The sequence below is a fragment of the Herpailurus yagouaroundi genome, unplaced genomic scaffold (assembly GCF_014898765.1).
Source record: "Herpailurus yagouaroundi ecotype Mexico unplaced genomic scaffold, PumYag 182, whole genome shotgun sequence".
NCBI classification, from domain to species: Eukaryota; Metazoa; Chordata; class Mammalia; order Carnivora; family Felidae; genus Herpailurus; species Herpailurus yagouaroundi.
Window position 1 is genome coordinate 9,742,070 of NW_024412413.1, and position 27,366 is coordinate 9,769,435.

Consider the following 27,366-nt stretch of genomic DNA (forward strand, 5'->3'; position numbering starts at 1 on the left):
TGCCCTCCCTCTCTCCTCGGACCGCCTGGAGCCCTGCCCCCTCAAGGGTGGCCTTACCCCATAGCCCACTGACGAAACCAAGCGATCGTCACCTCCCCAAGGGTGTCCACAAAGCTACACATTCTCTGACTGCCCTCCTGCCACTCACAGTGATCTGTCCCTGCCCTTATTAGGGGTCCTTGTGTACCCCTTCGCCCTCTCAAGAACGTCTCTCCTGAATCACCGACTTCGCCTTGTCTGTTTCATCATTCCAACAGGCTTGTGAATATGCCCTTGTATCTCAAACAAAATTCCCCCACCCCAAGCCAACACCCTCCTTCAGCTCTTGGTCTCTCTTTGCTGCTTTCACTGCAAGCCTTCTTGAAAAAGCCGGTGTGTCAGGGTCCCCAAGACCACCCTCAGGTTGGATGATTCCCTGGAAGGACTCGCGGGACTCAGAAAGGCTGTTCTCATGGTTATGGTTTGTTACAGCGAACAGAGACAGAGGAAAAAGGTACATGGGGCAGAGTCCGGGAGGGACCAGGAGCAAGCCTCCAGGTGTTCCCTTCTGGTGTGTGTGTGTGGGGGGGGTGTCACAGACGATGCTTCATTCCCCCACCCCCAGCAACGATGTGTGACACCTGTACAGAAAACCATCATCCAGGGAAACTCACCAGAGCCTTGGTGTCCAGGGCTTGTACTCGGGGTCAGTCATGGAGGCACGAGGACCTGTGTGAGCCTCAACTACTCAGTCTCCACCCCACCCCACCGCCCGCCGCCGGGGGGGTTAAAACCGATACAGGGCCCCAGGCAAAGAAAAACAGGTGCTTCCCATAAATCAGTTGGGTATCCTACATTCTCTGATAGGACCCTTATCGGGCAAGATATTCCAAGGGCTCACATCACAGCCACTAGTCAAGGCGCAGGCCTTTGGGGGGTGGGGGGGATGTGCAGGGTTTGAGCACCCTAAGGTGGCCGGGGTAACCCTTTATTGCACACGGGGTCCACAGTCTTTCTGCCACTCACTCCTCGCGTTCACTCCTTCGCCGGTTCCCACTCCGCCATCACCCCCACAGCTCACCGAGATCACTGCTGTCAAGGCCAACGGTGACCTCCACGTTATGAAACTTCATGGCCAGGCCTCTGTATTCATCTGCGTTGAGCTCCCAGCTGCACGGACACATAGTTAACCCTTCCTTCCTGCTCCAAAGATTTCCTTCTCTTGCCTTTCAACCCACACCTTTCTGGGCCACCTGGCTGGGCTCAGTCAGCGAAGGGGCCACCTCTTGATTTCGGCCCAGGTCAAGCCCTCACTGTTAGTGGGTTTGAGCCCCGCGTCGGGCTCTTCGCTGACGGTGCATAGCCTGCTTGGGATTCTCTCTCTCCCTCTCCCCCCCCCCCCCCCGCCTCTCTCTGCCCCTCTCCCCAGCTTGTGCTCTGTCTCTCTTACAATAAACAAAACAAAACACACCCTTCCTTGGTTTGCCTTCCAGCTCACTGGTTTAGCCTGCAGTGCAGTGAAAGCATTGATGATGTCTGGGCCTCCCCCCTGGTTGGGCCTGAGGCAGCAGGGCTGGGGCGCGGCCTGATCCTCAGCATTTCTAACAAGTGCTAGGTGATGCTGTGGCTGCTGGTCCCTGGCCCGTACTTTAAGAAGCATGTTTTCCTTCACTGCCTCTTCCTTCTCAGGCTCCTTCTGATTCTTTATCTCCCCATCCTCTAAATCTGTAGTACCCCAGGGCACAGCCCTGCCTCTCTTTATTCTATTTAGATTGTTTCTAATGTTTATTTATTCTTGAGAGAGAGAGAATGAGTGGGAGAGGGGCAGAGAGAGGGAGACACAGAATCCGAAGCAGGCTGCAGGCTCTGAGCTGTCAGCACAGAGCCGGACGCGGGGCTTGAACTCACCGACCGCGAGATCGTGACCTGAGCCAAAGTCAGACGCTTCACCGACTGAGCCCCCCAGGCACCCCTATTCTTTCTATTCACTCTGCCTAGGCAATCTCATCCAGGCTCATGGCTCTGGCTATCATCTGATGACTTTCAGACCAATGACTCCTTTCGAGACCTTTCCCTCGACTCCTCATGTATATTATTCAGGTTGCCTAATAGGAGTCTCGGAATGAATATATCCCACGCTCCTGATCCCCCTCGACTTCTGCCCCAAGCCTTCCCCTTACTGAATAGGCTCACCATCTGCCAGTTGTTCAAATCAGAAATGCAAGTGTTATCATTGATTTCCCTCTTTCTCTTGGACGTCCATCTTCTGACTCTACCATTAACATGCATCTCCAGCCTGCCCACTCCTCTCCACTTCCGGTACCAGCCTGTCCAAACCGGTTGTCCAAGCCATCGCCTCTTGATTGTACAACAGCAACAGCCCCTCTTAAAATCCATTCTCGGGGCGCCTGGGGGGCCCAGTCGGTTAAGTGTCCAACTTCGGCTCAGGTCATGATCTCACAGTTCGTGAGTTCGAGCCCCGCGTCGGGCTCTGCTGACGGCTCAGAGCCTGGAGCCTGCTTCGGATTCTGTGTCTCCCTCTCTCTCTCTGCCCCTCCCCACTCATGCTCTGTCTCTCTGTCTTAAAAATAAATAAAACATTAAAAAATTAAAAAAAAAAATCCATTCTCTATACAATGCCCAGAATGAACACGTTGCAATCAAAATACTATCGTTCTGCTTCATAAAACTCTCCGAAGCTTGTTAATACACTTAGAATGAGATACACACCCTCACCCTGACTTACAAAGCCCTGCGTGATCTGACCCCTGCCCACCTCTCAGGTCTTGTGCAGTAATTCTCCTTCTTTCTCCCATCACACTGTGGGACATGCAGGCCTCCGTCTGTCCCCCAAGCGTGCCAGATCTTGCACAGGTTCCCTCCGCCTGGAAGGCACCTTCCCCTATTCTCAGAGGACTTGCTCCCCCTTGTCATTTAGGTCTCAGTTTGTCACACAACAATCGCAGATGTTTCGCCGACCCCTCAGCCTTCGGTCACTGCCTGGTCACCCTCTGCGACTCACTCGGTCTTGTCTGTGACCCCAGAATTGGGAACGGAGCCTTAACCTACTCATCCTGGACACAAACCTCTATCATCGGGGTGATGTGCTCTATCATCCTCTTTCTTTCCATAGCATGAACCTCTCTTTGACAATGATCTTGTTTATTTACTTTTAATTGTAGGTCACCCAGAGGGGCTCCTGGGTGGCTCGGTTGGTTAAGCGTCTGACTTCAGCTCAGGTCATGATCTCGTGGGTCCATGGGTTCGAGCCCCGCTTCGGGCTCTGTGCTAACAGCTCGGAGCCTGGAGCCTGCTTCGGATTCTGCGTCTCCCTCTTTCTCTGCTCCTTCCTGATCGCGCTCTTTCTCCCTCTCTCAAAAATAAACAGACATTAGAAAAAAAAAAAAAATTGTAGGTCGCCCAGAGTGTCGGCCCCACCAGAGAAAGGACTGTATTTGTCTTTTCCACCACAGTGTGCATCCAGCATCTGGCAGAGTAGGGCTTACTATGTATTCACTGAATACTAATAACTGATTTATATTAAGTGCTTACTGTATGCCAGGCATTCACTGCTCTGATCACTCGACACATACTCGTTTATTTAACCCTGGGAGGGAAGGGCTGCTAGCAAACAGGCCCGGAAAGGTGAAGGCACTTGTCCAAGGTCATCCAGTTGGGAAGTGGCAACCCTGGGATTTTAATCCTTCCTGACTCCAGAGCAAGCCCTCAAATGTTGCACTGTATGCTCTGTGACTTTGGCTTCCCCTTAGCCCCTCCGGGATGTCAAATACTGGCTTGAGAAACAAAGGCTGATGTAGATTTCTGATGCAGATTACTTCTCCCACTGAGAAAAGCTAGAAACACCAAACAACACACCTGAAACCTCCAAGAAAAGGCATCAGAGAGGCATCAAGAGAGGTGAGAGTTAAGTGCCAAAGATCCCATAGAGCACAGAAGCTCAGAGAGGGGAGCCTGACTTGGGGGCTCCAATGCTCCTCTTGAGGCACCTGTCCACTTACACCAAGTGCCTAAGTTGAGCAGAGGGTAGTAGCGGAGCAGCTGGTTAGTGGATCCAAGAAACGGTATGACAAACAGAAGTAGAGATTCCAGCCAAAAACTGGAGTTCAGGATAAGGGGCTCTAGGTGAGTGACGCAGGCTTTCAGCGAGACCCCAAAAGGTTACACTCTGAGAGTAGGGTAAATTGGAAATATTCCAGCCCTCCAAAGACGGAATCTTGGCTTCCAATCCTCTCAGTCACTGATTGAATTAAGGTGTCTGTTCTTTCACCAACATCTTGCCAAAAGCAAAAGTAAATTCTCTCGGGAGGAAGGATAACAATATCATCCAAACTCACATTATATTTTTGTTACACAAGGTTTGGCATCACCAGACATATCTGGAAACAAAACTGAATGACTAAAAATCAAGAGGCAAAAAAAAAATTTTTTTTTAAAGGCCAACAAACCTACGCGTATGATAAAATTGCATGGAACAAAACAAACACTCACACGCGCACTTGAGTACAAATGGGAAATCTGAATAATAGCGTATCAATGTCAGTGTCCTGGCTGTGATACTCTCCTATCGTTTTGCAGGATGCTACCGTTGGTGGTAACTGCATAAAGACACATAAGATCTCTCTGTATTGCTCCTTACACCTGAATGTGCATCTATAATGATCTCAAAATTAAAAGTCTCATTTTAAACAGACCTCTTTAGGGGCGCCTGGGTGGCACAGGAGGGTGGGTGTCCAACTTCGGATCAGGTCATGATCTCATGGTTTGTGTGTTCGAGCCCCACCTTGGGCTCTGTGCTGACAGCTCAGAACCTGGAGCCTGCTTCGGATTCTGTGTCTCCCTCTCTCTCTGCCCCTTGCCTACTCACGCTCTTGCTCTCTCTCAAAAATAAATAAACATTTAAAAAAAATTTTTAAGACCTCTTTAAGAGATCCATATGGTGGAGTTATGAGATACAGACTTGAAAATAATTATGGTTAATATATTTAAGAATTTAGATGACAGGGATGGCTGGCTGGCTTAGTCAGTAGAGCATCTGGCTCTTGATCCCAGGGTTGTGAGTTCAAGCTCCACATGGAGCGTGGAGCCTACTTAAAAAGAAAAAATGTAGGGGCGCCTGGGTGGCGCAGTCGGTTAAGCGTCCGACTTCAGCCAGGTCACGATCTCGCGGTCCGTGAGTTCGAGCCCCGCATCAGGCTCTGGGCTGATGGCTCAGAGCCTGGAGCCTGTTTCCGATTCTGTGTCTCCCTCTCTCTCTGCCCCTCCCCCGTTCATGCTCTGTCTCTCTCTGTCCCAAAAATAAAAATAAAACGTTGAAAAAAAAAAAAAAAAAAGAAAAAATGTAGATAACACATAGAATTTCAACAGAGAACTGTAAACTATGAAGAATAATGAAATGAACATTCCAGAGCTGAAAACCACATTATCTGAACTTGAGAACTCAATAAATAAGTCTAACAGCAGGTCAGGCACACCTGAAGAAGGAATTGTGTACTCTATTCACAGAGATCTCAAAAGAAATGAGCCAGAGTAAAAACTGAGGGAAAATAGAAAGTAAATGGGGGGGGGGGGGGGGGGGGAAGCATAAGATTAATATGGGACATTGTGAAAAGGTCACACAAGAAGAAGCCCCAGAAGTAGAGGCAGCAAGTAGGGCAGAAAAAGTATTTGAACAGACAACACCTGAGAATTTTCCAAAAACCGTTGAAAGACATTAAGCCACAGATTTAAGAATCTCAGGGAACACCAAGCGTGAAAGATGCAAATAAAACCACAACTAGGACTCTGATAGTGAAATAGGTTTAAAATCAATGACAAAAAAGAAAAATCTTAGAGGTTCCTGCAGAGAAAAAGACGCGTTACCTTCCAAGGAGCGATGGCCAGAACAACTAATTTCTCCATAGAAGGAACGGGAAAAGGAAGACGAGGAAGTGATACTTTCAAAGTGTTGACATAACCACCATTCTAGAATTCTATATTCAATGAAAACTCTTCAAAAATAAAAATGACCTAACGACGTTTTCAGACAAGGAAAAATGAGAATATCACCGATGGGTTAGGACTAAAGAAAATTATTTAAGGAGAGGGAAAAGGGTCCTGAAAGAAAACATGGAAATTCTAATGAAGAACGACAGAAAGCATAAGCATGTGGGTAAATCTGAGTTAATTCCGATTGAGAAAGATAATAACAGCTATGTCCTGTGAGGTTTAAAATTCGTAACAGAATAAAAGGTGGGAAGAGGTAAATGCAGTTAGAATATTCTAATTCCTTTGCATTGTCCTGAATGTAGTGAGAGTATTGATCTTATACTAGAGTTTGATACATCTAGGATCAATATTCTATTTTCCTACGGTAATCACTAAAAGGATTGTAAAAGAATATGGAACTAACATGTTACAACAGGAGAAAAAAGAATAATAAAAATAATTCAAAAGAAGGCTTAACAAGGGAAGAAAAGAGAATACGCAAAGAGTGGAATAAATAGAAAATGAATAGTAAGTTGACGGATGTAAACCTGAAGGTAATGTAAGTGGGTAATTACATTAAATAGTAAAAGAGAAATATTCCGGGGGTGCCTGGGTGGCTCAGTCTGTTGAGCATCTGACTTCAACTCAGGTCATAATCTCGCAGTTTATGAGTTCAAGCCCCACATCAGGCTCGCTGCTGTCAGGCTCAGCATAGAGCCCACTTCAAATCCTCTGTCCCCTTCTCCCTGCTCCTCCCCCGCTTGTGCTCTCCCCAAAATAATATTTTTTTAAAAAAGAGAAATATTCCAACAAAAATTTTAGTCTTGCAAAACTGGTTATATGACAGGTCGAAATTTAAAAGACAGAAAAATATGTACCACGCAAACACCAATTCAAAGCAAGCTGGTGTTACTTAGTTCAAACCAGACTCTTAAGACAAGAAGCACAGCTAGAGATAAAAGGGACATTTCATGGTGATAAAGAGTCAGTCTTTTAGAATGATATAACAATTATACATCTGGATGCATGTATTAACACACCTTCCTAATATAGAAAGTAAAAATGGACAGAACCAAAGGGAAAATTTGACAAATCCACAACTGTAGTGGGACATGTTAACACACCTCTCTCAAAAAGTTATAAAGCTAGCAAACAAAATCCAGTATGAGTATACAAAATTTGAACAAAACAATTAACAAACTTGACCTAACGGAGCAACTGCAGAGTATATAATCTTCTCAATTACATGGGGAAGATTTACCCAAACTGACAAGAGTAGGTAGAAGAATGGTCCCCCGAAGATGTCTATCTCCTGACCCCTAAAACCTGTGACTATGTTAAGTCACGTGGCAAGGGGAAACGAGACTGCAGATGGAATTACGGTTGCTAATCAGATGACCGGGAGACAAGACTAACTTGGATTATCTGGATAGACCCGATGTAATGACAAGAGTCCTCAGATATGAAAGGGAGGCTGAAGAGCCAGGGTCAGAGGGATGTGGAAAGTCTCTAGACACCGGAAAAGGGAAAAGAAACAGTCTCACCTATAGCCTATAGCCTCAGGAAGAACACAGCCCTGGGGATGCTTTGAGTGTAGCCCAGTGAAACCCATGTCAGTCATCTGACTGACTATAAGAACTATAAGATAATAAATTTATGTTGTTTTAAGTCACTCTGTTACTTGCAGCTGATCCAGTTGCTAACTGATTCCAGGGTGTCCCCCCAACAGCCAGGTTAAACGTCAGGAGCAGTACATGAAAGGGTGTAGCTGGAATGTGGGCTGAATCTTGAGCATTGACACGAGCTGAGTCTGAAGAAGTAGGGTAAGACCCTATCCACTTCATTCACTCACTCAGACATCCATTCATGAAACATTGACTAAGCACCTACTCTCTGCTAGATCTTGTGTGTAGCACAGGGTTATACGGATGTGTAGGACAAGGTTCCTGCTCTCCAGGAGCTCACAGGGGAAGACAGAATTAAACTGTGGAGAAGAGCAAAGACTGGAACAGGCACCAGAGGAGATGGGAGCACAGAGGTCTCTTCTGATTGCAAGTGGTGGAATCCCAGTGTATACAACCTAGACTAAAAGTGTATGGGCCCTTTGGAAGGCTAGAGGGAGAATATGGCCAAGAGGATGTGTGAGCAAAGACAAAGTGAGAAACAGTGTGGACGGTGTGGAGAGCCGTAAGAGTTGGTGTAGCTGGGGTGCAGAGCCCAGGAGAAGGAGCGGGAAGAAAAGACGGAGGCACCCATGGGCCATGCCATGGGAGGGCCTCAAATGCCAGGCTGGGGCATCTAGATGTCACCTGGGAGGCGATGGGGAATTGTGGACAAAGGGGAGGAGTTGTTAGAGGAACGCAGTGGTGAAACTGGGTTTTGAAGCATCGCGTTGACAGTGGCATGGAGGACGGATTGGAGAAGGGTAAGACTGCAGTCGGGGAGTCCCTTTAGGAAGATGTTGCAATAATACAGACGGGATCATAGTGCTGTGCACATGGGGAGTGCCATGAAGACAGCCAGAAGGGGCTGTAATCAGAACATAGTTAGGAGTCAGAATCAAGAAGCTTGTGATTGACTTCAGGTGGGGGATGGCAGGGGGTGGTAAGTACGAAGGGCACGATTCTCTGGTTTCTGATGCAAGCAACCTGGTGGTGCCATTTATTGAGATACTGGATACAGAGAGAGCAAATCAGAGGGAGATGATCAATTCAATTTGGGACATATTGACTTTGAAGGGTTTGTGGGACATTCTGGTGGTGGAGATGGCCAGGAGCATTTGGATATTTAGGTCTGGAGCTCCAGTGAGAAGCCTACTCTGGAGAGAGAAACACAAGAACCATCAGAATCTAGGACACTGACAATGGAACCATGGGAGTAGATGAAATCCCCAAAGGACAAGTCTTAAGGCAGCAATTCTAAACAAGATACGCATGGGGTGGCATAACTCCCTGGGAGGGTCTGGAATCACCAGAGGGGCTTTTCCAGAGTATCAAGCCTAGGAAGTGTGACCAAGGGTAACTCTTGCTGCTGAGGATGTGACCTTGGGTAGGAAGAAATTTGAGAACACCGGTAAGAAGAAAATAGAGTCAAGGTAGGCACAGAGAGCCAAGGAAAAAGGAGCCAGAAAGGAAGAGAGGTTTAAGGAGATCCAGGAGAATGAAGTGCCCAGATGTTAAGATAGAGCAGTGATTCTCAACTGTGAATGTGTACCGGGGGTACTTGTGAAAAATACAGATTCCTGCCCATCACTATTCTGATGCCATGGGGCCCTAGAATCTGCACTGAAAATTGAGTTCTGCAGGCACTACTTCTGGAGTAGAGAATTTCACAAAGACGGATGTGGTCGACAAGTTTACACTAGCGGAGGGGATGGGTCCAGAAAGATAAAGACTAAAAGGGTCTGTTGGATTCCACTCTTCAGGAGGTCACCGGTAACCATGGAAGAGGTAATTTCGGTGGTGGCAGCGTGGGAGTGGAAGCCAGATTGTAGTGGGCTGAAGACTGAATAGGAGGTGAGAAAGAGAACACAGCAAACGTGGACCCCTTTTAGAAGTTTGGATGAGAGGCGGAGGCGAGAGCTTCATCCCCCTCAAAGGCCAACTTCCATCTCCTGGAGAAACTTGGCAAAGTGGATTGGGGAAATCTGGAGGCTGAGTCAGACATTCCACGGACCCTCAGAACGCACCAGGAAGGCGATTTGGGAATCGGCAAGGGCCAAGCACACCTCAAGCTGCCAAGTCTTAAAACCAAACCCACTGTGCCCGCATTCTGTCTACCCACTCCAAGTCTGATCCACCATATTCATCACCCAAGTGATCTTTCAATGGTCAAAAAAGATCTGACCATATTTCTGCCCTACTTGGAACTGTCCAACAGCTAGTTTCTCCACTCTCACCTAAAAGACCCCAGAGGACACTCCCAGGAATACCCAAGTCCCTGAACTTGGCATCCAAAATCCTTCTGACTCTTGTGGTCCCTACTTCCCTCTACATTTTCACCCCCACCCTTTTCACTGCCACCTCCCACTGTACCACATTCACCCCGAACCCAGGTTTCATGGAGTGGCTGGCAGTTCCCCAGTAAACTGTGCTCTCCCACCCTCATTAGCCTACTAGTCGCCTTAGATGCAGCAAACTCAATACCACCTCCTCTGAGAGTTAGTTACTCCCTCCTTGGAGAGAACCAGCACCCCACGCCTATACCAGAGTACAGGTAGAATAAAGTCTTCTATATCTATTTGTTGATACAGCTCTCCCCTCACTGGACTGTGTCTTCTCTGGGGCCAAGGTCTTCCTCTTCCTCTTCTCTGAATAACCAGCACCTGGCCAGGGGCTGAGTTCTCAGCAGGTGCCAGTGAATGTGAAGTGGGGTTTCGCCTGAAGTACCATCATGAAAAAGTAAATGTTTAAATTATGGAGTCACCCCACCCACTCTTTGGCCCACCAATCAAATGATTGAATCTGCGGGTTCTTCTCTCCTCCTCGCTTTCCTTTCTCCCTAGTTACACTAAGACTTTCAGATCAATTTTCCCTCCTAAAAGGAAGAAAAGGCACGCTCTGGACAACTGTGTCTTTAGATGGTACAACATCTCCTACGGAATTAGGAAACAGTATGTGGGTGTGCTACGGTGGAAAGAGGGCTTGGTTCAACGTCAGGGAGTTTTACTTTGATTCTTTCCTTTAACAAGTTACTTAACCTCTCCGAGATGGGGTTACGAATATGATTACCTAAAAAAAAGATGTGAAGAATCACGTGAAATACTCGTTGCGAAGCCTACATAACTGCTAGTTATTATTAGGCCTTTGAGATTCTAATAAAGCAGTATCTTAGGGTCACGACACCAACAAATTGCATTTGTAAATTTCAAATGGCTCAAAGAAGAGCCCAAAGTAACACCACTCTTCCCAGTTTGCTTCTCTCAAACGAGAACTTCCGTACCTCCCCGGCTCCTCAGGCCCACTTAAGACGACTATAACCGCAGCTCCGCCTCCCCAGCCCCTAGCCACGCCCCTTTCCGTACCAGCCTGACGTTGTAGGGGCCTTTAACATTGATTGACACTTCTATTCACCAATAGAAAGTGAAATCCCTGTCAACGTCCGGCGAGGGGGCAGGACTTCCTTGTTGTTGCTAAGACACTCTTGTTTCGCTCCTTGACAACCCTGGCGGGGGTGCGCTAGCTGTGGCCCCGGCTCCGGCCCCCGCGGGAGCAGGTGAGGCCCTGGGGCGCGGCGGGCAGCCGGGCGGGGAGGGCCGGCCCGAAGCGGGGCCGCGAGGCGTCGCGGGGCGGGTGGGGCCTCGCCCACCGCGGAGGCCCCACCTCGAGTCTCCTGCCTGCTGGTCCCCAGCCCCCCGGTCCTCCCAACCCCCACCCCCTCACTTCGGGGACCTGGGAAATGGGCCGTGAGCGATTAGCTGTGGCGACTCTACGGGGTGCTCCTTCCCCCACACACCCGAAGCCCCGTCACGCTGCGCGGTCCCCCATCCTCCCTGACCCGACTCCCCCCAGGACCTTAATCTCCCCCCACGTTTCGCGGAGCAGTTCCCCGCTCCCGCGGCTGGACCGGTGGTCGCCCTCGCCTTGGCCCGGGACGCTTGATTTGGACCGTTGGTGACGTGCTGGGACCCCAAGCTGGTCATTTCCTTCTCTGGGCCTCAGTTTCCCCGTCTGTAAATAGAAGTTGGTTTGAATAATCTCTAAGGCCTCTTTGACCCTGACGTTCTAGGATGTGCTTTTTGATCCAACCATGGGCTTCCCTGAGGATGTGCTACCCATGGGTGTAGTGAACAGAACTTGACAAACCTAATTTGAATTCCCAATCACAGGACCTTAGCAAGTTATCTAACCTCCTTGGACTCCAGTCTGAGTATATATAAAATCAGGATACGTCGCCTTGGGGGGAATTCTGAGGATAAGGAATTGAAGTATGAAGGGTCTGGTCCAGGGCGCCTGGGTGGCTCAGTCGGCTAAGCGTAGGACTCTTGATTCCAGCTCAGGTCATGATCTCACCGTTGGTGAGTTCGAGCCCCTCCTAGGGCTGGGCGCTGGATACCCCCAACCTGCTTGGGATTCTCTTTCTGTCTGCCCCTCGCCCCTCCTCTCAAAATAAATAAACTGAATTGTTTGTTTGTTTGTTTCTTAAAGAGTCTGGTCCAATGTAGATTCAGCATTTGTGACTTCACTTCCTTGGTCTCTTCCCCACATTTTCCCCCTCTGAGAAGTGTCATCAGTTCCCTTATTATCAGCCGTCATTCCTTCATGAAATCCAGATCCCGTGCTCTGATCTTTTTCCTGGGCTTTCATGGTTCGGGATGCTTTGGAGTGGGGGTGAGGGTAGTGCGTGATATATTGCTGTGGTGGTTGGACTCAATAGCTTCCCTTCTGTGCCTGATGACGCGCGATTCGGTGATTACCTACTCCTGACGAGACACTTTTCTTCGCCGTGTCTTACGAGCAACTTACACTCCGTAGTTCTAAAATCAGACCGGCCCGCTTCTTCACCATCCGTCTGTCCTACCCGACATGCCGTCTTTCTCAGTGGCATGGCCATCCTCCCTCACTCTGCCGTCCTATCCCACTCGGGCAGTGGTCACGTTGCTTTGATTCTGCCTCCGTGAGGATCTCACGTCTCACATTCCAGAAGCGGCCAGTTTGGTTCAGATCACCTGAGCCAGTGCCGTAACTTCCTAACTGGTGTCCCTACCTCCAGTCTCTTCTGTTTACCCAGCCCGCCAGAATAATTGCCTGAAAACACTGCAATGTCACCAACCCCTGAGAGGCTTCTGAAGCGTTTCTCTTTCCCCACTAAAAATGTCCACTCTTCTCAGGCCTAGGTTATAGGGCCTTTCTATGATTCCACAAACCCACCCCCAGCATTGTTTCCCAGCCTTTTTTCTCCCTTCTCCTGTGCCCGGTTCTATCCCCAGCCAGATTGAACCATTGGACTCTCCCAGAAAATGCTTTGAGCTTTCTGCTCTGAAGTCACTGTGTTTGTTCATCTCTCTGCCCAGAACGGCTTCCTCACCTTGTCCGCTTGCCAGGATTTCCACTCTGAGGCTGCCCCTGCCACCAAGCGTTTCTTGCCATCCTCTCCCCTGCCCCTTCTAGAATTCTCCTCCTGCCTCTATCTCTGCATCTGCCTTGTGGCATGTTCTGCTTTCTGTCGCGAACCATAGTCCGTTCCTTGTGTATGTGGTGGTCTCTCAGATCATAAGCCCCTTTGAGAGCAGAGATTGTCTCCTGCTTAAAGTGGAGTCATCGAAAAAGCCTGATCTTGAAGTCCTATATACTGAGGGAGTCCTAGCTCCTCCATTTACTAGCTGGGTAGAAAGTCACTTTCCTTTTCTCGGCCGTCGTGGCCATGAGAATAGTAGGGATAATAGCACCTGTGTAGCAGAGTTATTGGGGACAGTGGGCAGTAAGTGAGATCCTGGATGTAGAACACCCGTCCTGGTGCCTTGCTTATGGTCAGTGCTCAATATATCCGATCGAATGGATTTGATACTCAAATGGATTGATGCTTCTCAGGGAGCAAATGAAATCTAATTTAACGACAATAGAGATATCTGTTGGGCTTCTGCCATGTGGCAGACACTGGACGAGTGCCCTGGGGCATCTACAGGGGAAGAGAGAAGACCCTTCAGCCTCAGGTGACTGTCTGGACTCGCGACACAACTGCTCAGTCGTGGCTGGTTGTGACATGCCACCAGTGATTCGCAGTTGCGAATGGTTAAAAGAAAATAATAATAACCAATCAGCGCCAACTCCAATTTATTTCTGGAATAATGTCCTTCTTCGTCCCTCACATTCAAATCTGTTCTCTTGAGCGGGAAGGAGAGGGGCGGCAAACTGCGTAGTCGGCTGTGTGTGGTGAGCATCTGTGCTCGCTTGGAGCTAATAGCTGTGACGGCCGTGACTTTTTGTTGTACTTGTATCTTGAACAAAAGGTTTGGGATTTCATCCAAATTCGGGTATGTTGGTGGTGGTGGCGGGGGTGGGGGGGACCACGTGAGTCAATATTGTTTAGTATGTCGTGTTACACATAAAGAAAATGTCTCTATCTCCCCCACCTCTTCCTCCCTCCCTCCCTCCCTCCCCATGGTCTAAGGCACATCAGAAGTCTTCACTAGACCTCAGTAAAACGAGAAAAAACGAGGACAATGTTAAAAACAACACTAACAGCAGCAACTTCCTGTGTGTGTGTGTGTGTGTGTGTGTGTGTGAGAGAGAGAGAGAGAGAGAGAGAGAGAGAGAGAGAGAGAGGAAAGTAACTGTCTTTTCTGAGGACTGTCCTTTATTCTGCAACCATCTCCTTCTAACTATTAAAACCTTCATTTATAGTAGATGATGTGTTTAATGTTCTCAGCGTAACTTGAAAACGCAATCCTGTGTTTGCTTCCCCCCTTTGAAACTGATCTGTGAAATCCGGGTCTCCCGTGTTGTCTCCTGACCTCACCCCCAGCATCTTGGATGAATGGCCTCACTCCCTTAGCCTCCTTTCTCCTCACCTTGCCAGCTTTGCTCTGTGTTTGCCAGAAGGCAGAGGGTCGACGTGGCAGGGAAGGTCGGGGGGTATGACCAGGGCACCCAGTGTGTCCCCCCGACGTGTCTGGAAGTAGGAGACGTGCCCGGGCAGGTGGCAGATGCCGAGAATTGAAGCTACTTGTGTTTCTGTCTTTCTCCTACCTGCTTGTGGCCGGGGAAGAGGCATAGAAGGTAGAATTAGAAGGGCAGATATGGGTTTGGATCCTGGCTCTGTCCCTGCTGGCTCAGTACCCTTGGGCCAGCCCCCAAACCTCTCTGAGCCCCGGGTGCCTTATCTGAGGACTGGGAGTGGATGCTGCCCTCACAGGTTGTTACTGGATGAAAGGAGACAATGAATGAAAACCCGGTGTACCCCTCCCCCCCAACTACCACTGGCCCCAGCTGTGTTCCACAGACTTTCCTTGTGACTTTTGTCCGTCAGTGCTTACAGCGTGGCTTGTGGAGTGGGGACTCAGTAACTATTGGTTTGTCTGGCTGAACGTTTAGGTGTTTAGTGGGCTGGTACATGAAGAAGGACATCGCAGGTCCCCCTCTCACTGCACCGGTAACAAGAGCTGACGCTTATTGTGAGGTAGTCTGTTCTTCGTCCCAATTTCCAGACGAGATAAACGAAGGCTCCGAGAGAGAAACACTTGTCTGAAGCACGAGATGTGAATTCACACCTGCCCGCGGAGCCTGCACCCACCAACCCCCATGCCCTGCTCTGAGTGTGCCCTCCCACCTCTCAGATCCTGGTGGTGGTGACCGGGGGTGCTCCGGGATGCACAAGCCAGGAGTGTTCCAGGCATTGAGTGGCTGCCCCCACCCCCACTCTGGGGCACTGGCAGACACTTTCGGCCTTAATTCCCAGAGTCCTTCATTCCCCCCCCCACCCCTCTCACATCCGCTTAACCCTCCTAAGGATTCTTCCCAAGTGCTTCAGGAGCAAAACAATACACGGTGACTGAGGTCAGTGTCCGAAAGAATGAGGCACAGACAGCAGGACAAGGGGCCCTGGGTCTTTCAAGGTGATGACAGAAAGAGCCCTGTCTTTTCCTCCCGTTCCCCGGGCGTAGCTTTGCAGTAGACAGGGGCGAGGCTGTGCCAAGCGTTCGGAGGCGTCCTTGGGCGAGGAGAACAAGGGACGGGAGACAGGGCGAGGCCGCCACTGGCTTTGTGCCCCAGGACGTCCCTAGGACAGGTTGAGCTTTGGTGCCCAGCAGCTTCAAGTACCCTGGCTGTGGTCACACTTACATTATTAAAGGGCCCTCTTTTAGGCCTGATGGGACTTCTTTCTGGCCTGGAGCTGTCAGACACACACTCATCCGCACGGGAGATTGATAAGGTTATTAAAACCTCTGGGTCTGCTATTTTTGGCAACATTCTTCCAGGCGGGCTTTAAATCGTGGCCAAATGACTGTAGCTGTACTATAATGATACAGCATCATAAAAGATTCTCCTACCTTTCTGTATTTGGAAGCACGTCATCTATAACTGTTCCTTTTTATCCTGCAAGTCTCATCCCTTTTGGATCCCCAGAAGTACTGGCAGTGGTTAGGAAAAGGCATTCGCAATCGTGGTCCTTAATAAGCGCGGTTGAATAATGTTGGAGACGTGCTGACCGACGGCAGGGTGGCAGCGCGAGCAGCGCGATGAGAATAGTGCACAGAGCTTTGCGGTTTCCACACCCTCACATACATACCGTTGGTGCTTGCAGTGGCTTTCTGAGAATAAGAAGACGGGTTCATCCCATTGCACAGAGGCGGAAACCAAGGCTCAGGTTAAATTACTTGCCCAGGGCTGCAAAGCACGGAGGGAACAAAATTCATTTTGGTTATAGAACTGGCCTTCAAGCCTAAATACCCCACCTCGAGGTTCCCCACGCCCTTCCCCCTCCAAAAAAAAAAAAACCTGTCCCGGTGGCTTTTTCCCCTTTGTTCCTGAAGAATGGACTTTGGTAATCTCTCTGACCTCTGAGTCTGGTTCATCAGGGTTCCATATGCTGAAACAGAATCCCAGCAGCCCCAGCCCCCGCCCTCCCCAAGGGCAGGCAGGCACACCCTTGACTGAATTCCCTTCCAGGCCACGCCAGGCCAGCACTCTTGAGCCCCGAGGATGCACTGGATCGGATTGAAATATTTAATTCAGTATTTAGGTGGGAAATGCCTCAGCGACTGCTTCAGCATTTTAAGCTGAGAATCTTGGGAGGTAAACACACCTTAAAGCCCGTATCCTTTGATCGTCACCTCTGTTGCACCTTGATAACGGGGAGGAGGCAGCAAGCAAGTGGCCTTTATGAAAGCCAGGACAGGATGGGATTGGAGATGGGCCTTAACATTAACGAGCAGAGACCAGACGATTCCCTGGATTCTGTGAAATAAGAAACATTAGCAGAAAGTCCAGTGAGATCGTGCCTGGTCATTCGCCAACTTCTCTGTAGAGACAAACCAGAACTGCTAATATCTGAGTGGTACAGGTGCCCAGAATTGACGAGCTCAGAGGAACCGTCTGTCCACCGGGAAACCAGAAAATACCAGTGTCGCGGGATGGTGGAGTCGGCGGCAGGCTTCCAGCCTCGTTCGAGGGAGCCCACCAAATGGGGTGGCGCCGAGGGCTTCTGAAGCACCAGAGAGACGGAGACGGTTGAGAGCACAGCCCAGAAGAAGCACGCGGAAGGCTCGGTGCTCGGCCACACGTGGGTCGAGTCCACATGAGAACGGTCGTCACCGACCGGTCAGACGTCAAATGTGCATTTCGCAGCTGGGATCACACGGCCCGCCCTGGGGGTGGCACACTGGGTGCCTACCTTGTGTCGGTGCCACGAGAAGGAGAGAGGGGCCCACGCCGGAGACCGCGCCCAGAGTCAAACCCCAGGTCTGCCGCTCACCGGCTGAGACCTCAGGCCGGTGGAGTAGCAGCTTTACGCCTCCTTTGGTGCAGGCCCTAACTCGCAGGGGCGTTGTAGCAGTGGGGCACTAGGGACAGGAAACCTGACAAACGTCACCTGTCACGACTGCCCGTTAGTTGCTACGCTAAGCGTTTTCGGGCTTTGGCGGCCGTGCCATGAAAACAAACCAGTTTGGAAACGTCAGAAACGCTGGCATAACATTATTTGCTTGTAGGTGTCCAATGTGGATGGTTAAGCAGGGTTCGCAGCACGGTGGGTTGTAGGCACTTGTGTTAGTCCTTCTTCCGAGAGAAAAAGTCCCTTGAATTACAGGCTAGATTGAATTGGAGAATAAGGAGAAACAACCAGGATTTCCAGCAGTGCTCACAGACATTAGGACCCAGCTCCTCTCTTTAGGAAAAGTCCCATCTGTTTTTACATAGCTAGATTTGGAAAGAAAAAAAATCCAAACATATGTATTAGGCTTTATAACTTTCCATTCATATCCACACACAGTCTCTCGTGTATGTGGCCATGTGCTGGGCACTGGGTTAGCTTCACGTACCTTCTCATCTGAGTCTCGTAACAGCCCCACTAGATAGATGTGGCTGCTCCCAGGTTCCTGGTGAGGACCCTGAGGCCCAAGGCCACACTGCTGGGGAACAGTAGAACCAGGAGGCCCAGGCCTTACAGCTTCTGGACCAGGCAGGCCTGGGGGGGGTGGGGGGCAGGAAGTGCTGGGAGCCCGGCAAGCCGAGGAGGACACGGACCATCACTGTTACCATTCCTTCCGCAGATCAGGGACCCGTGGAAGAGGCTCCGGCTTGCACACAAGCCTGGGATTGTTGATCCTGACCCGACATTTCCCTTTCCAGCTACGTGTGCTGGGGAGTAAGGACCGTGTACATACGTGTGCATACAGAGAAGCTGCGTGTGTTAATTGCAAGCTCCAGGTTCCACCCTCGGCCTGGCCCGCACTCAGTATTTGTCTTGATAATGACAGTGTGGGCTTGTAGCCGCATACCAGTGTGTTCTTAACCACCGGGTCCCAGCATCTCGCGTTGACTCATCCTCCCGTCTGCAGACTTGCTGGCCATTTGGAAAAGGATGCGGAGGAGTTAAGACGGGGAGGTGTCAAATTGTCAGTGAGACATTTCTAATTTGTGATGTATGGTTTGAAAGCCAACTCTTTCTCCTGGTTTTTCCTGTTTTCCACAGCACCCCTTGAGGAAAGACATTTTCTGCTCCCACCCAGTTGGCAGGGCCTGCTTCCTGAATCCCCGGGGTGTGGTCTTCACTGCCAGCGCCAGCACCTCCCGAGAGCCCACTCTCTCCCTCCGGGGGTCACGGTGGAAGGATCATGGGAGAAACAGAAGGGAAGAAAGATGAGGCTGATTATAAGCGACTGCAGACCTTCCCTCTGGTCAGGGTAAGCCCCGGGGCAGGGAGGCAGGGCGGCCAGCAGGGCCCACACCGCCTCAAAGCGAGGCAGAGACCTCGTTCCCTGCAGGACAGCAGGAGGAGGAAGTTAAGGGCTCCCCTGGCTCAGGTCTGGAGGTCTGAGAGTCGACAGTGCTCCATTCCTTCGTTCCTTCATTCACTCGCCAAGTACTTAGGTCACCTACTGTACGTTGGGCTCTCTTCTAGGCACTGTGGGTACAGTAGCGAGCAAGACAGGCAAAGGCCTGGGCCACAGGAAGAAAAGTTTCAAGGAGCGTAATTCCGGTAAATAGTGCCATCAAGAGAGAGAAAGTAGGTGTCAGGGGCTAGAGAGTAGGGGGTTAGTCTCTGGACAGAGTTCTCCAGTCAGAGACTCGAATGAAGTTAGGGAGACAGCCTTGCCAAGGTCTGGGAAGCACGTGCCAAGCAGGTGAAACGGCGAGCCCCGAACGCCCGCGGTGGGAGTGAGCTCGGCATTTTGGAAGAACAGAAGGAAGGCCGACGAGTGCCGAGGCGGGTGGGGGGACGTGAGGGCCAGAGTGACAGCAGGCCAGACCTCACAGGTGGGCCAGGCGCTGTGACAGTCATGGTGAAGAGTGTGGACACTCTCCCGGGCCCGAAGGGAGCAGCGGATGTTTTAGGCCGAGGAGTGATGGGACGCGTTTGATGTTTTCGAAGGATCGCTCCAGCTGTTGTAAGGAGAATGGATTTTTAGGGGACCGGAGTGGAAGTGGGGAGACCCGTGAGGACACTACTGCAGAGGCCCAGGGAGACGAGGGGGCGGCTAGGCCCAGGTCACGGAGTGGAAGTGGACACGTTCAGACTCAGGACGCATCTTGGAGGTTGAGGCCGTAGAACTCACTGGCGCATTGGGTGCCAGGTGTGAGGACAGAAAAGTCAAGGATAACTCCCAGGACTTTTTTTTTTTTTCCCTGAACTCAGGAGAGAAAATGGTGTCAGTTGCCAAGAAAAGGAAGGAGGAGGAAGCGTAGGTTTGTGGGGAAAGTCGAGTTATCCTTTAGACGTCTAAGTCAGCTTGTCAAGTAGAGAGTTGGCCATAGGAGTCCGGAGCCCCCCACAAAAAAAGGTTAGAGCTGGGAGCGAAAATGTAAGAACCCTCACATAGAAGATACATGACGCCACGGAACAGGGTGGGACCTCCTGAAGAGGAGCTTGCTGGCGAAGAGACAGGGTAGGGACGAAGCCCAGGGCCCTCCCGCAATCAGGAGGAGGAGGGGGATCCGGCCAAGTGGATGAGAGAGAGCGGTCAGAGTTAGGAAGAACCCGGAGCTGTCTCTCCAGGCCCTTCCGGCTGAGATCCAGCTGTGCTCTGGGGCCGATGTAAACGGTTTCCGCAACCGGCATCCTCTCCTGCCTGGGCCAGCCTTCTCCCCGTGTCTGTTGGCTGGAACGTGATGCCGGAAGCTTCGTGCCCTTGCAGAGGGGCCCGGGCGTTAAAGCCCACTCGGCTTCGCCAGATTCCATGCCCTCTGTCCCAGCTGCACGCCCCGAGTCAGGAGATGGGCTTGCCCAGGGCCGTGCCAGGGCAGCTACCCAATGTCCATGCCTTAAGCTTGGGACGGCGAAGCCAGCCCGGAAGGCCAGCTCGTGGGCTAAGCCTCTCTCTGTTTGTCTCCCTGCCCTGTCTCTAGCATTCGGACATGCCAGAGGAGATGCGAGTAGAGACCATGGAGCTATGTGTCACGGCCTGTGAGAAATTCTCCAACAACAATGAGGTACAGGCGGCCCCTTGTGCCTTCCTTCGGTGACCCCCGTGGGTGAATCAGGTGGCCCCGGTCCCCACAGCCAGCTCCAGAGTCCTACTGGGGCCTGGCTGGCGCCTTCCTTGGAAGCATTCGAAGCCCGAGGAAAGCCAGCGAGGGAAGAGGCTGGTGCTGTCTCTGGGGCACTGATCTGATGGTGGTCATGCCCAGCCCTAGAGGGCTCTTCGGGTGCCCCTGCCTGTGTTCCCTGTCTCCGGGGTCTGCTGGGTAGGGCACCTCTCCCCCTTGGCTCCGTCCCAGGGGAGAACAGAGGCCCAGGCATTCATTCACGTACCCATCCATCCATCCATCCATCCATCCATCCAAGAAAGATGTTAAATGCCATCCCTTGTGCCAGTCACTGTTCTGGGTGCTGGGGATATGGCCAACAGGCAGTGACGCAGGAATGTTATTCATCAGCCCAGTGATGAGTGAGAAAGAAGTCAGCATCACGACAGCCCAGCCAGTGGGGAGGCAGACCCAGGCCCAAGTTCAAATGCTGTCTCCAGCCCTTCCGAGCTCTTTAACCCCGGATAAGCCATTTCTCATCTCTGAGCCCCAGTCTCCTAGTCTGTAACGGGGAGTCAGATGCTGCCTCCCCACCGGGTGGCCGCGAGAACGTGTGTACTGAGATGACGCGGGCCAAGCGCCTGGCACGGACTCCCCCTCAGAGGCTGGGTCCTCTGCCCCTCCCTAGGCCTCTTCTCAGAAGAAGCTTCTTGAAAGAGCCAGCACAGGAAGGAGCGGGGGCTGTTGCCGTAACTGAGGGAAGCAGTCCAACTCCCCTTCCAGAAGTTCCCCAGACCCATTAGGGAAAAGCCTTTCTGTTCCCTGGAGACAAACTTGACACCTCCTCGCAGTGACGAGGACCGCACGCGGCGTGCGGAGTGCCGTCACGCGTTACCGCGCTTGGTCCCCACCGCAGCCTCGCGGTACCGACCCCGGACACGGGCACTGAACGGCGGAGCCCGGACGCCGACCCGGGGCTCCCTCTTCAGACCAGGGCCTGCTCGACCAGCCTCGCCAGTGTCTTCTTGACTGGTGGGGTAGGGTCTGCTCTTCCGTCCCTGTGTCCCAGCCCCTGGCAGGAGGCAGAAGAGTGGGGCATGGGCTCTTCTCCCCCCAAGACTTCGGCTTCCCGGGGGGAGGCGGGGGTTGGCTCGTGCTCCCCCCCCCCCCAGCCTTTCCCACCTGATGAGCGTCCCCTTTGTTCCAGAGCGCTGCCAAGATGATCAAAGAGACGATGGACAAGAAGTTCGGCTCCTCCTGGCACGTGGTCATCGGCGAGGGCTTTGGGTTTGAGATCACACACGAGGTGAAGAACCTCCTGTACCTGTACTTCGGGGGGACCCTGGCTGTGTGTGTCTGGAAGTGCTCCTGACACCGTCCCCCCCCACCCCTGCCCCCATCCCCTGCAGGGATGGGGAGCGGCCCCAGGCAGGCCCTCGCTTTGCAAAGGAGAGCCTGGGGTCTTTCCTTTTGCCCTTTGATGACAGTTTCCCGAGCCGCGCCCAGCGGGTGAACGCGTGGACACCTTTCCCCAGGCCCCCAGCGCGCGAAGGGGAGAGCAGGCCGCGGTCTGGACGCAGGGGAGGGGTGGGAGGTGTGACAGGGTAGGAGGGTGGGGAGGTGGGATTTTTCGCACAAGGACACGCCAGCCCCACCTCTCTTGGGGGCCGCTCTCCCCTCGCTCCCGGGAGCCCCCCCGCCCCCCGCTCCCTCGCGCTGCAGCCGGCCTGCACCGTCCTTGTCTTCACCGGCCATATGCACGTGGCCCCAGGAGGAGCCTGTCCTCTCAAGGGACACTGGCAGCTTTCTCCCCTCGTCCTCTGGAGAAGAGGTGACCCTCCAGAAGCCCCTTCCCCAGCCCGACCCCAGGCTGAACAAACCGCTGCCTCTCATTGGACCGCTAGCTCCGTCGTCCCCGGCTTTGGCGCGAGGACCGACAGCCTTTCCCCACGTGCTGTCCTCCCTCCCCAGCCGCCAGGCCGCGAACCTTTTGTACCGCCTCCACCTGTGCACTTGGGCTCCCGTGGCAGAGGGCGTGGGTGTCACTGAGCCTCCGGCGAGGCTCCTGGGCCAGGAGTGCGCTCACCACGAGGCCTGTTTCGGCAGGGAAACCTGGCCTGCCAGTTACTTCTCATCAGGGACCGCATGCTGATTTGTACTTCTGATCTCTGCTGGCTTTTCTATATTCTTTTTTGAGCGTGGGGAGAAGGGTTTTAGTAGAAGGGTGAATCCTATTTTACACAGCGGTCTTATTTATATAAATGTCTTCGTTTTTACAATTAAAGTGACCAAAAATGGACCTTGAGCTACAGTCTCTTGAGGTTAGGGGAAGAGGCTGGGTATCCTCAGGCTGTGGTGGGTCCCGGGAGCCCAGAGAGACTTCTGGCTGAATAGCGAGGCTGCTGGGAACCTGGGCCCAGACACAGCCCCGCTCGCCCAGGCCCCGCTGTTCGCCATTCCGTCCCGGGTGGGGGCTGAGTGTGGTCGCTGGGGCCACACGGACGCTGACTGAGACGCCCTCGATGGCCAGACCGAGCTGCCATAAAGCCGTCGGTCTCGCATAACGTGGTTTCAGTTCAAAGGTGTTGATTCAACAGCTGGTGGATGCCAGGGCCCAGGGGCAGGGTCCCGGAGATGGAAAAGCCACAGACCCTGCCCTCAGTGAGCCCACAGTCTCCTGTGGAGGAGCACTTGAACCCAGTCGTTACAAGCAGATGTGAAAGATAGGACAGGGCACCCCAGGAGGAGAAGGGGCGCCTCCGGTCCCAGCCCCCCAGGGAGTGAGGTGGGCCTCTGGCCGACGAGGCCCGAAAGCTGACTCTGAGGGAGAGGGGGCTTTACTGGGGGAGGGGCTGCTCCAGACCGAGGGGTGATGGGAGTAGAGACACGGAGGCAAAAGTGATTTGAGGATGGGGGGGCACATTGTGGGACCACGAAGCCCCTTCGGCTCAGGGGCCGGCCCCTCAATTCCAGTCTCAGACCCTAAAACACTGGCCCCGGGGAGAGCAGGCCCCTCTTCCCTGCAGCCTCTGTTCCCCACCCCACGGGGCCTCCTGGGCTGGCCCACGCGGGACACTGGGGCCCCGGGAGTCTCGGCCCCTGGCCCAGCCATGCCCTTCCGAGGCTGAGTCCAGTCGTGAGTAGATCTGTCAACAGACATGCGGGACATCGTGGCTTCAGGCAGCCAAGGTTTGCTCACACAGACCGGGGCGGCTGGGCAGAGAGACTAGTGGTCGCTCGTGGACCTAAGTTCTGGCTGAGTTGGTGCCTCGCAGGGTCCCGGGCTGACGACAGGCAGACCTGAACTAGAAGTTGAGGTCCCCCCTCCGAGGCTGGAGAGATTGGGGGCGCACAGGGAGGAGTGACGGGAGAGGGGGCGCCGAGGCCTGGAATAGCCGTGGTTTGCTAACCGCCCGCTTTGCGTCTGTTCTCTCCATGAATCCACACCCGCGGGTGCCAGCAAGTGAGGCTTGGCGCAGCCTGCGGCCGAGGTGGTGGGGGTGGCACTTGGGCGTGTGGGCTCCGAGGCCCACAGATCTGGCTCGGGCCCAGCCCTGCTCTTCCTGAGCTCTCTGTGCCTCAGTGGCTTTGTCTGCAGAATGGGGATAAAAAGCACCAGCCTCCTGAGGGGGTCGGGAGTCTCAAGCCCGCATCCGGGGCAGGTGACACCCCGGTGCTGTGCACTCTTGCTGTCTGGATGTGCACCCTTGCGTGTGCTGCTGCTCCCACCTGACCCCCAGCCCCTCGGGACGGGGTGGAAATTCAGCAAGATCCGGCTGGTAGGGCCCCCTCCCCCGCCCTCCCCGTCCTGCTGCCACAGAGGGTGTGGTCACTGTTGGGCCGGGTCAGTGACCGGGCACCATGGCAGCTGTTTCCCAGGGATTCCTTCCTTCTGCTCCCCGAGGTCGGGGCCAGCCACGGTCACCCCGACCTTCCTCACAGGGGCCTCCCTGCTCGGGGCCAGGGGTTTGACAAGCCTTCGCTGACAGGTGCCGAAAAGGAGAGGGACACGATGAAGAAGGTGCCGTGTCAGCAGTGAATGGCTACAGGTCTGTTGAGGGAGACAGACCCAGGAACAGAAAAGCAGGATGCGTTTAAGTCATCTGCTAGGAGGAGACGGGCGGGGTTCGGGAAAGGGAGCAACTCACTGCCCAGGGCACTGGGGGAAAGCTTCACAGAGGACGTGGCATTGAGCTAGGCCTCAGCTCTTTCCAGGGGTGGAGGCAGGGGGAAGGGGCCGTCAGTTGTGGGAGCAGCACATGCAGATCCTCGGTGGCCCGAGAACGCTGCCGACATGCTCGGGGAGGTGGAGGCCTTGGCCTGGAGTTGGACCAAAGGGCAAGATGGGGGCACGGGGGAAGGGAGCAAGCTGAAGGCGAGGGCTTTGCGGGGGCCAGGGAAGAAGAGAACGCTGTCTGTTGAGCGTGTCCCACTTGGCAAGCATTGGGCTCCCTCCCTTATGACCACGATGTCCTGTATCCCGAGCAGACCTCCCAGGCGGTAAGTCACTGTCCCCATTTACAAATCAGGAACCTGAGGTTGGGAGGATGAGGGCCCTTGCCCAGGGTCCAGCTGGGAAGGGACTGGCCAGAACCTGAGCCTCGGCCTTGGGCCTCTGCTCTCCGCGCACATCTCTGCACGAGCTCTGTTCACGGGCCTTCTGGTTGCCTCCCACCGGCCTCGGGTCTCCACCTTGCCCTCTTCTCGGACCACAGCAGCCCTGGGCATTTCCTTAGAGGCGGGACCCGCAGCCCCTGCTGGCCGTCTCTCCACTGCCCTCCGTGTTCGGTGGCTCACCACCGCCTCGGTCCCTTCTGCCCGGCTGGCCATAGTCGGGGTGGGGGCAGTCAGCAGCCTTGTTTAGAGGCCGAGTCATAGGCCCCAACCCCCAGGGCTCCGTCCCTCTGCCTAGGAGAGCAGTGAGTGGCCAGCGGATCAGACGGAATGAAACATTTCCCCCTTGCCCCAACACGGCCCGCGCAGACTCGAGGGGCGGTCGGGGGCGGGTGGGCATGGGGCACTGGGGCAGTCAGCGTGAGAACTTGGTAATGGGGCTCATGTGACAGAGGCAGTGGGCGAGCTGCCAGGGGGCAGGCTGTGTGGCCTGTGGAGAAATCTGGTGGATACTTAATGTCATCTTAGACCTGATGCAGAGAAGCTCCAGGATCCCGCTTAACCTACTTCCTGCCTCTCTGGAGAACAGGCAAGCAGGAGGGTGTTCCCTTAGGCTGTGGGGTCCCAGCCCCCACCAGCGACTGAGCTGTGAAGCAGGGCCTTTAGCTCCTTAAAGACAAAAGCCGGCAGCATCTGATTCTGTCCTTTAGACCCTCCCCCAGTTCGGGGAGGAGAATTGTTAAAGTTTAGCCACAAGCCACCACCCTGTTCTATTTTCCTTTTGTTCTTCTCATCTCATATTTAAAGCAACCACCTCCCACTGCCAGCTGCTGTCTTCGATCCTTAGAAAGGCCCGGCAGGGGGGTGGGGAGTGGAAAGAGAGCGCGCCCAGGAGGCAAAAGTTCTGAATTAGTATTAATAATATTCCCGCACCACCAAGTGTTCTGGCACTCCACTGAGCATTTTCCAAACTCTGGCTCACGTAATTCTCACATCCACCCTGTGAGGAGATACTGTCCAATATCCCCCTCTCTTCAGATGGGGCATCGAGGCACAGAGAGCTGAAGCCCCAGGTCACAGAGGGATTGAGAGGCACCATCGTACGTAGGCCGGTGACGCGAGAGCCCCAGCGCTTAAACCTCTCCAGTGGTCTGCCCGCCAGCTGGGACGGGCCACTTGCTCCTCAGATCTCCCGTTTTCTCACCTGCAAAAGAGGGTCCCCGGCCCCGGCCCGGTCTCCTTCCCAAGGTCACTGTAGGGCACTAGGGCCACGGTGGCCACGGACATGGAAGTGGCTTAAGGTTGGAAGGGCCGATCCAGGATTTGGGTCAGGGCCAGTCTGGGGTGCCATCCCGCACGCTTGGGCCTCTTGGCCCCTATAGACGTCGGCCATGCCAGGCTAGAGTGTGAACGGCAGGGTGACCACACACACAGGTGTGCATATACACACACACTTCCGGTGACCAAGGACCCCAAACAGCTGGACTAGACCCACCCTTCCATCCTGAGCCAGGGAAGACAATCTCAGTAACAAGTGCTTGTGAGGACTTTGCTGTTACCCAAGTCTCCTCCAAGCTGTGTCTGTACCTCCAGCCTTAAAATGGCCCAGTGAGGTGAGCCAGGTAGGTTCCATGAGGATCCCCACTACCAGCAGCAGTGGGGAAATGGCTTCATAGAGAACTTGTGACAGGCCAGCAGCGGGGGCTGGCCTTGGGTTAAGGGTTCTCTCCTGCACACCAACAGCCTCAGAGATGTGGTGAGAGTGACTAGTTCCCCCAGGACGCCTTCCCCACTGCACCCTCTGGCCACCCCTTCTAGACTTTTGCTTTGTGTCCCCAGCATGCCACATCTTCTGTTATGGCATCTACACCTGCTACATTTTATTGACTTGATGGCAGGGGCTATGTCTTATCTCTCTAGCACAAGGCCTGATATGTATTGAAGATGCATCATAGTGAGTGAGGAAAGAAAAGATGGATGAATGGATGGATGATGGAGGATGGATGGATGGATGAATGGGTGGTGGATGGATGGGTGATGGATAGATAGATGGATGAGTGATAGATGGGTGGTGCATGATGGATGGATGGATGGATGGATGGGAGGATAGATGGGTGATGGATGGATGGTGGGTGGATATATGGATGGATGGGTGATAGATGGG

The 27,366-nt window shown here is 53.1% G+C and overlaps 1 protein-coding gene across 1 annotated transcript; it reads left to right on the forward strand.

Annotated features, from left to right (window-relative positions):
• Positions 1 to 11,061: 11,061 nt before the first annotated feature.
• DNAL4 (dynein axonemal light chain 4) lies at positions 11,062 to 22,887 on the forward strand. Its single transcript, XM_040490805.1, has 4 exons — positions 11,062 to 11,178; positions 18,595 to 18,805; positions 20,469 to 20,552; positions 21,796 to 22,887. Exons 2-4 carry the CDS (start codon positions 18,737 to 18,739, stop codon positions 21,958 to 21,960), a joined length of 318 nt encoding a protein of 105 aa, XP_040346739.1. The 5' UTR covers positions 11,062 to 11,178; positions 18,595 to 18,736; the 3' UTR covers positions 21,961 to 22,887.
• Positions 22,888 to 27,366: the final 4,479 nt, after the last annotated feature.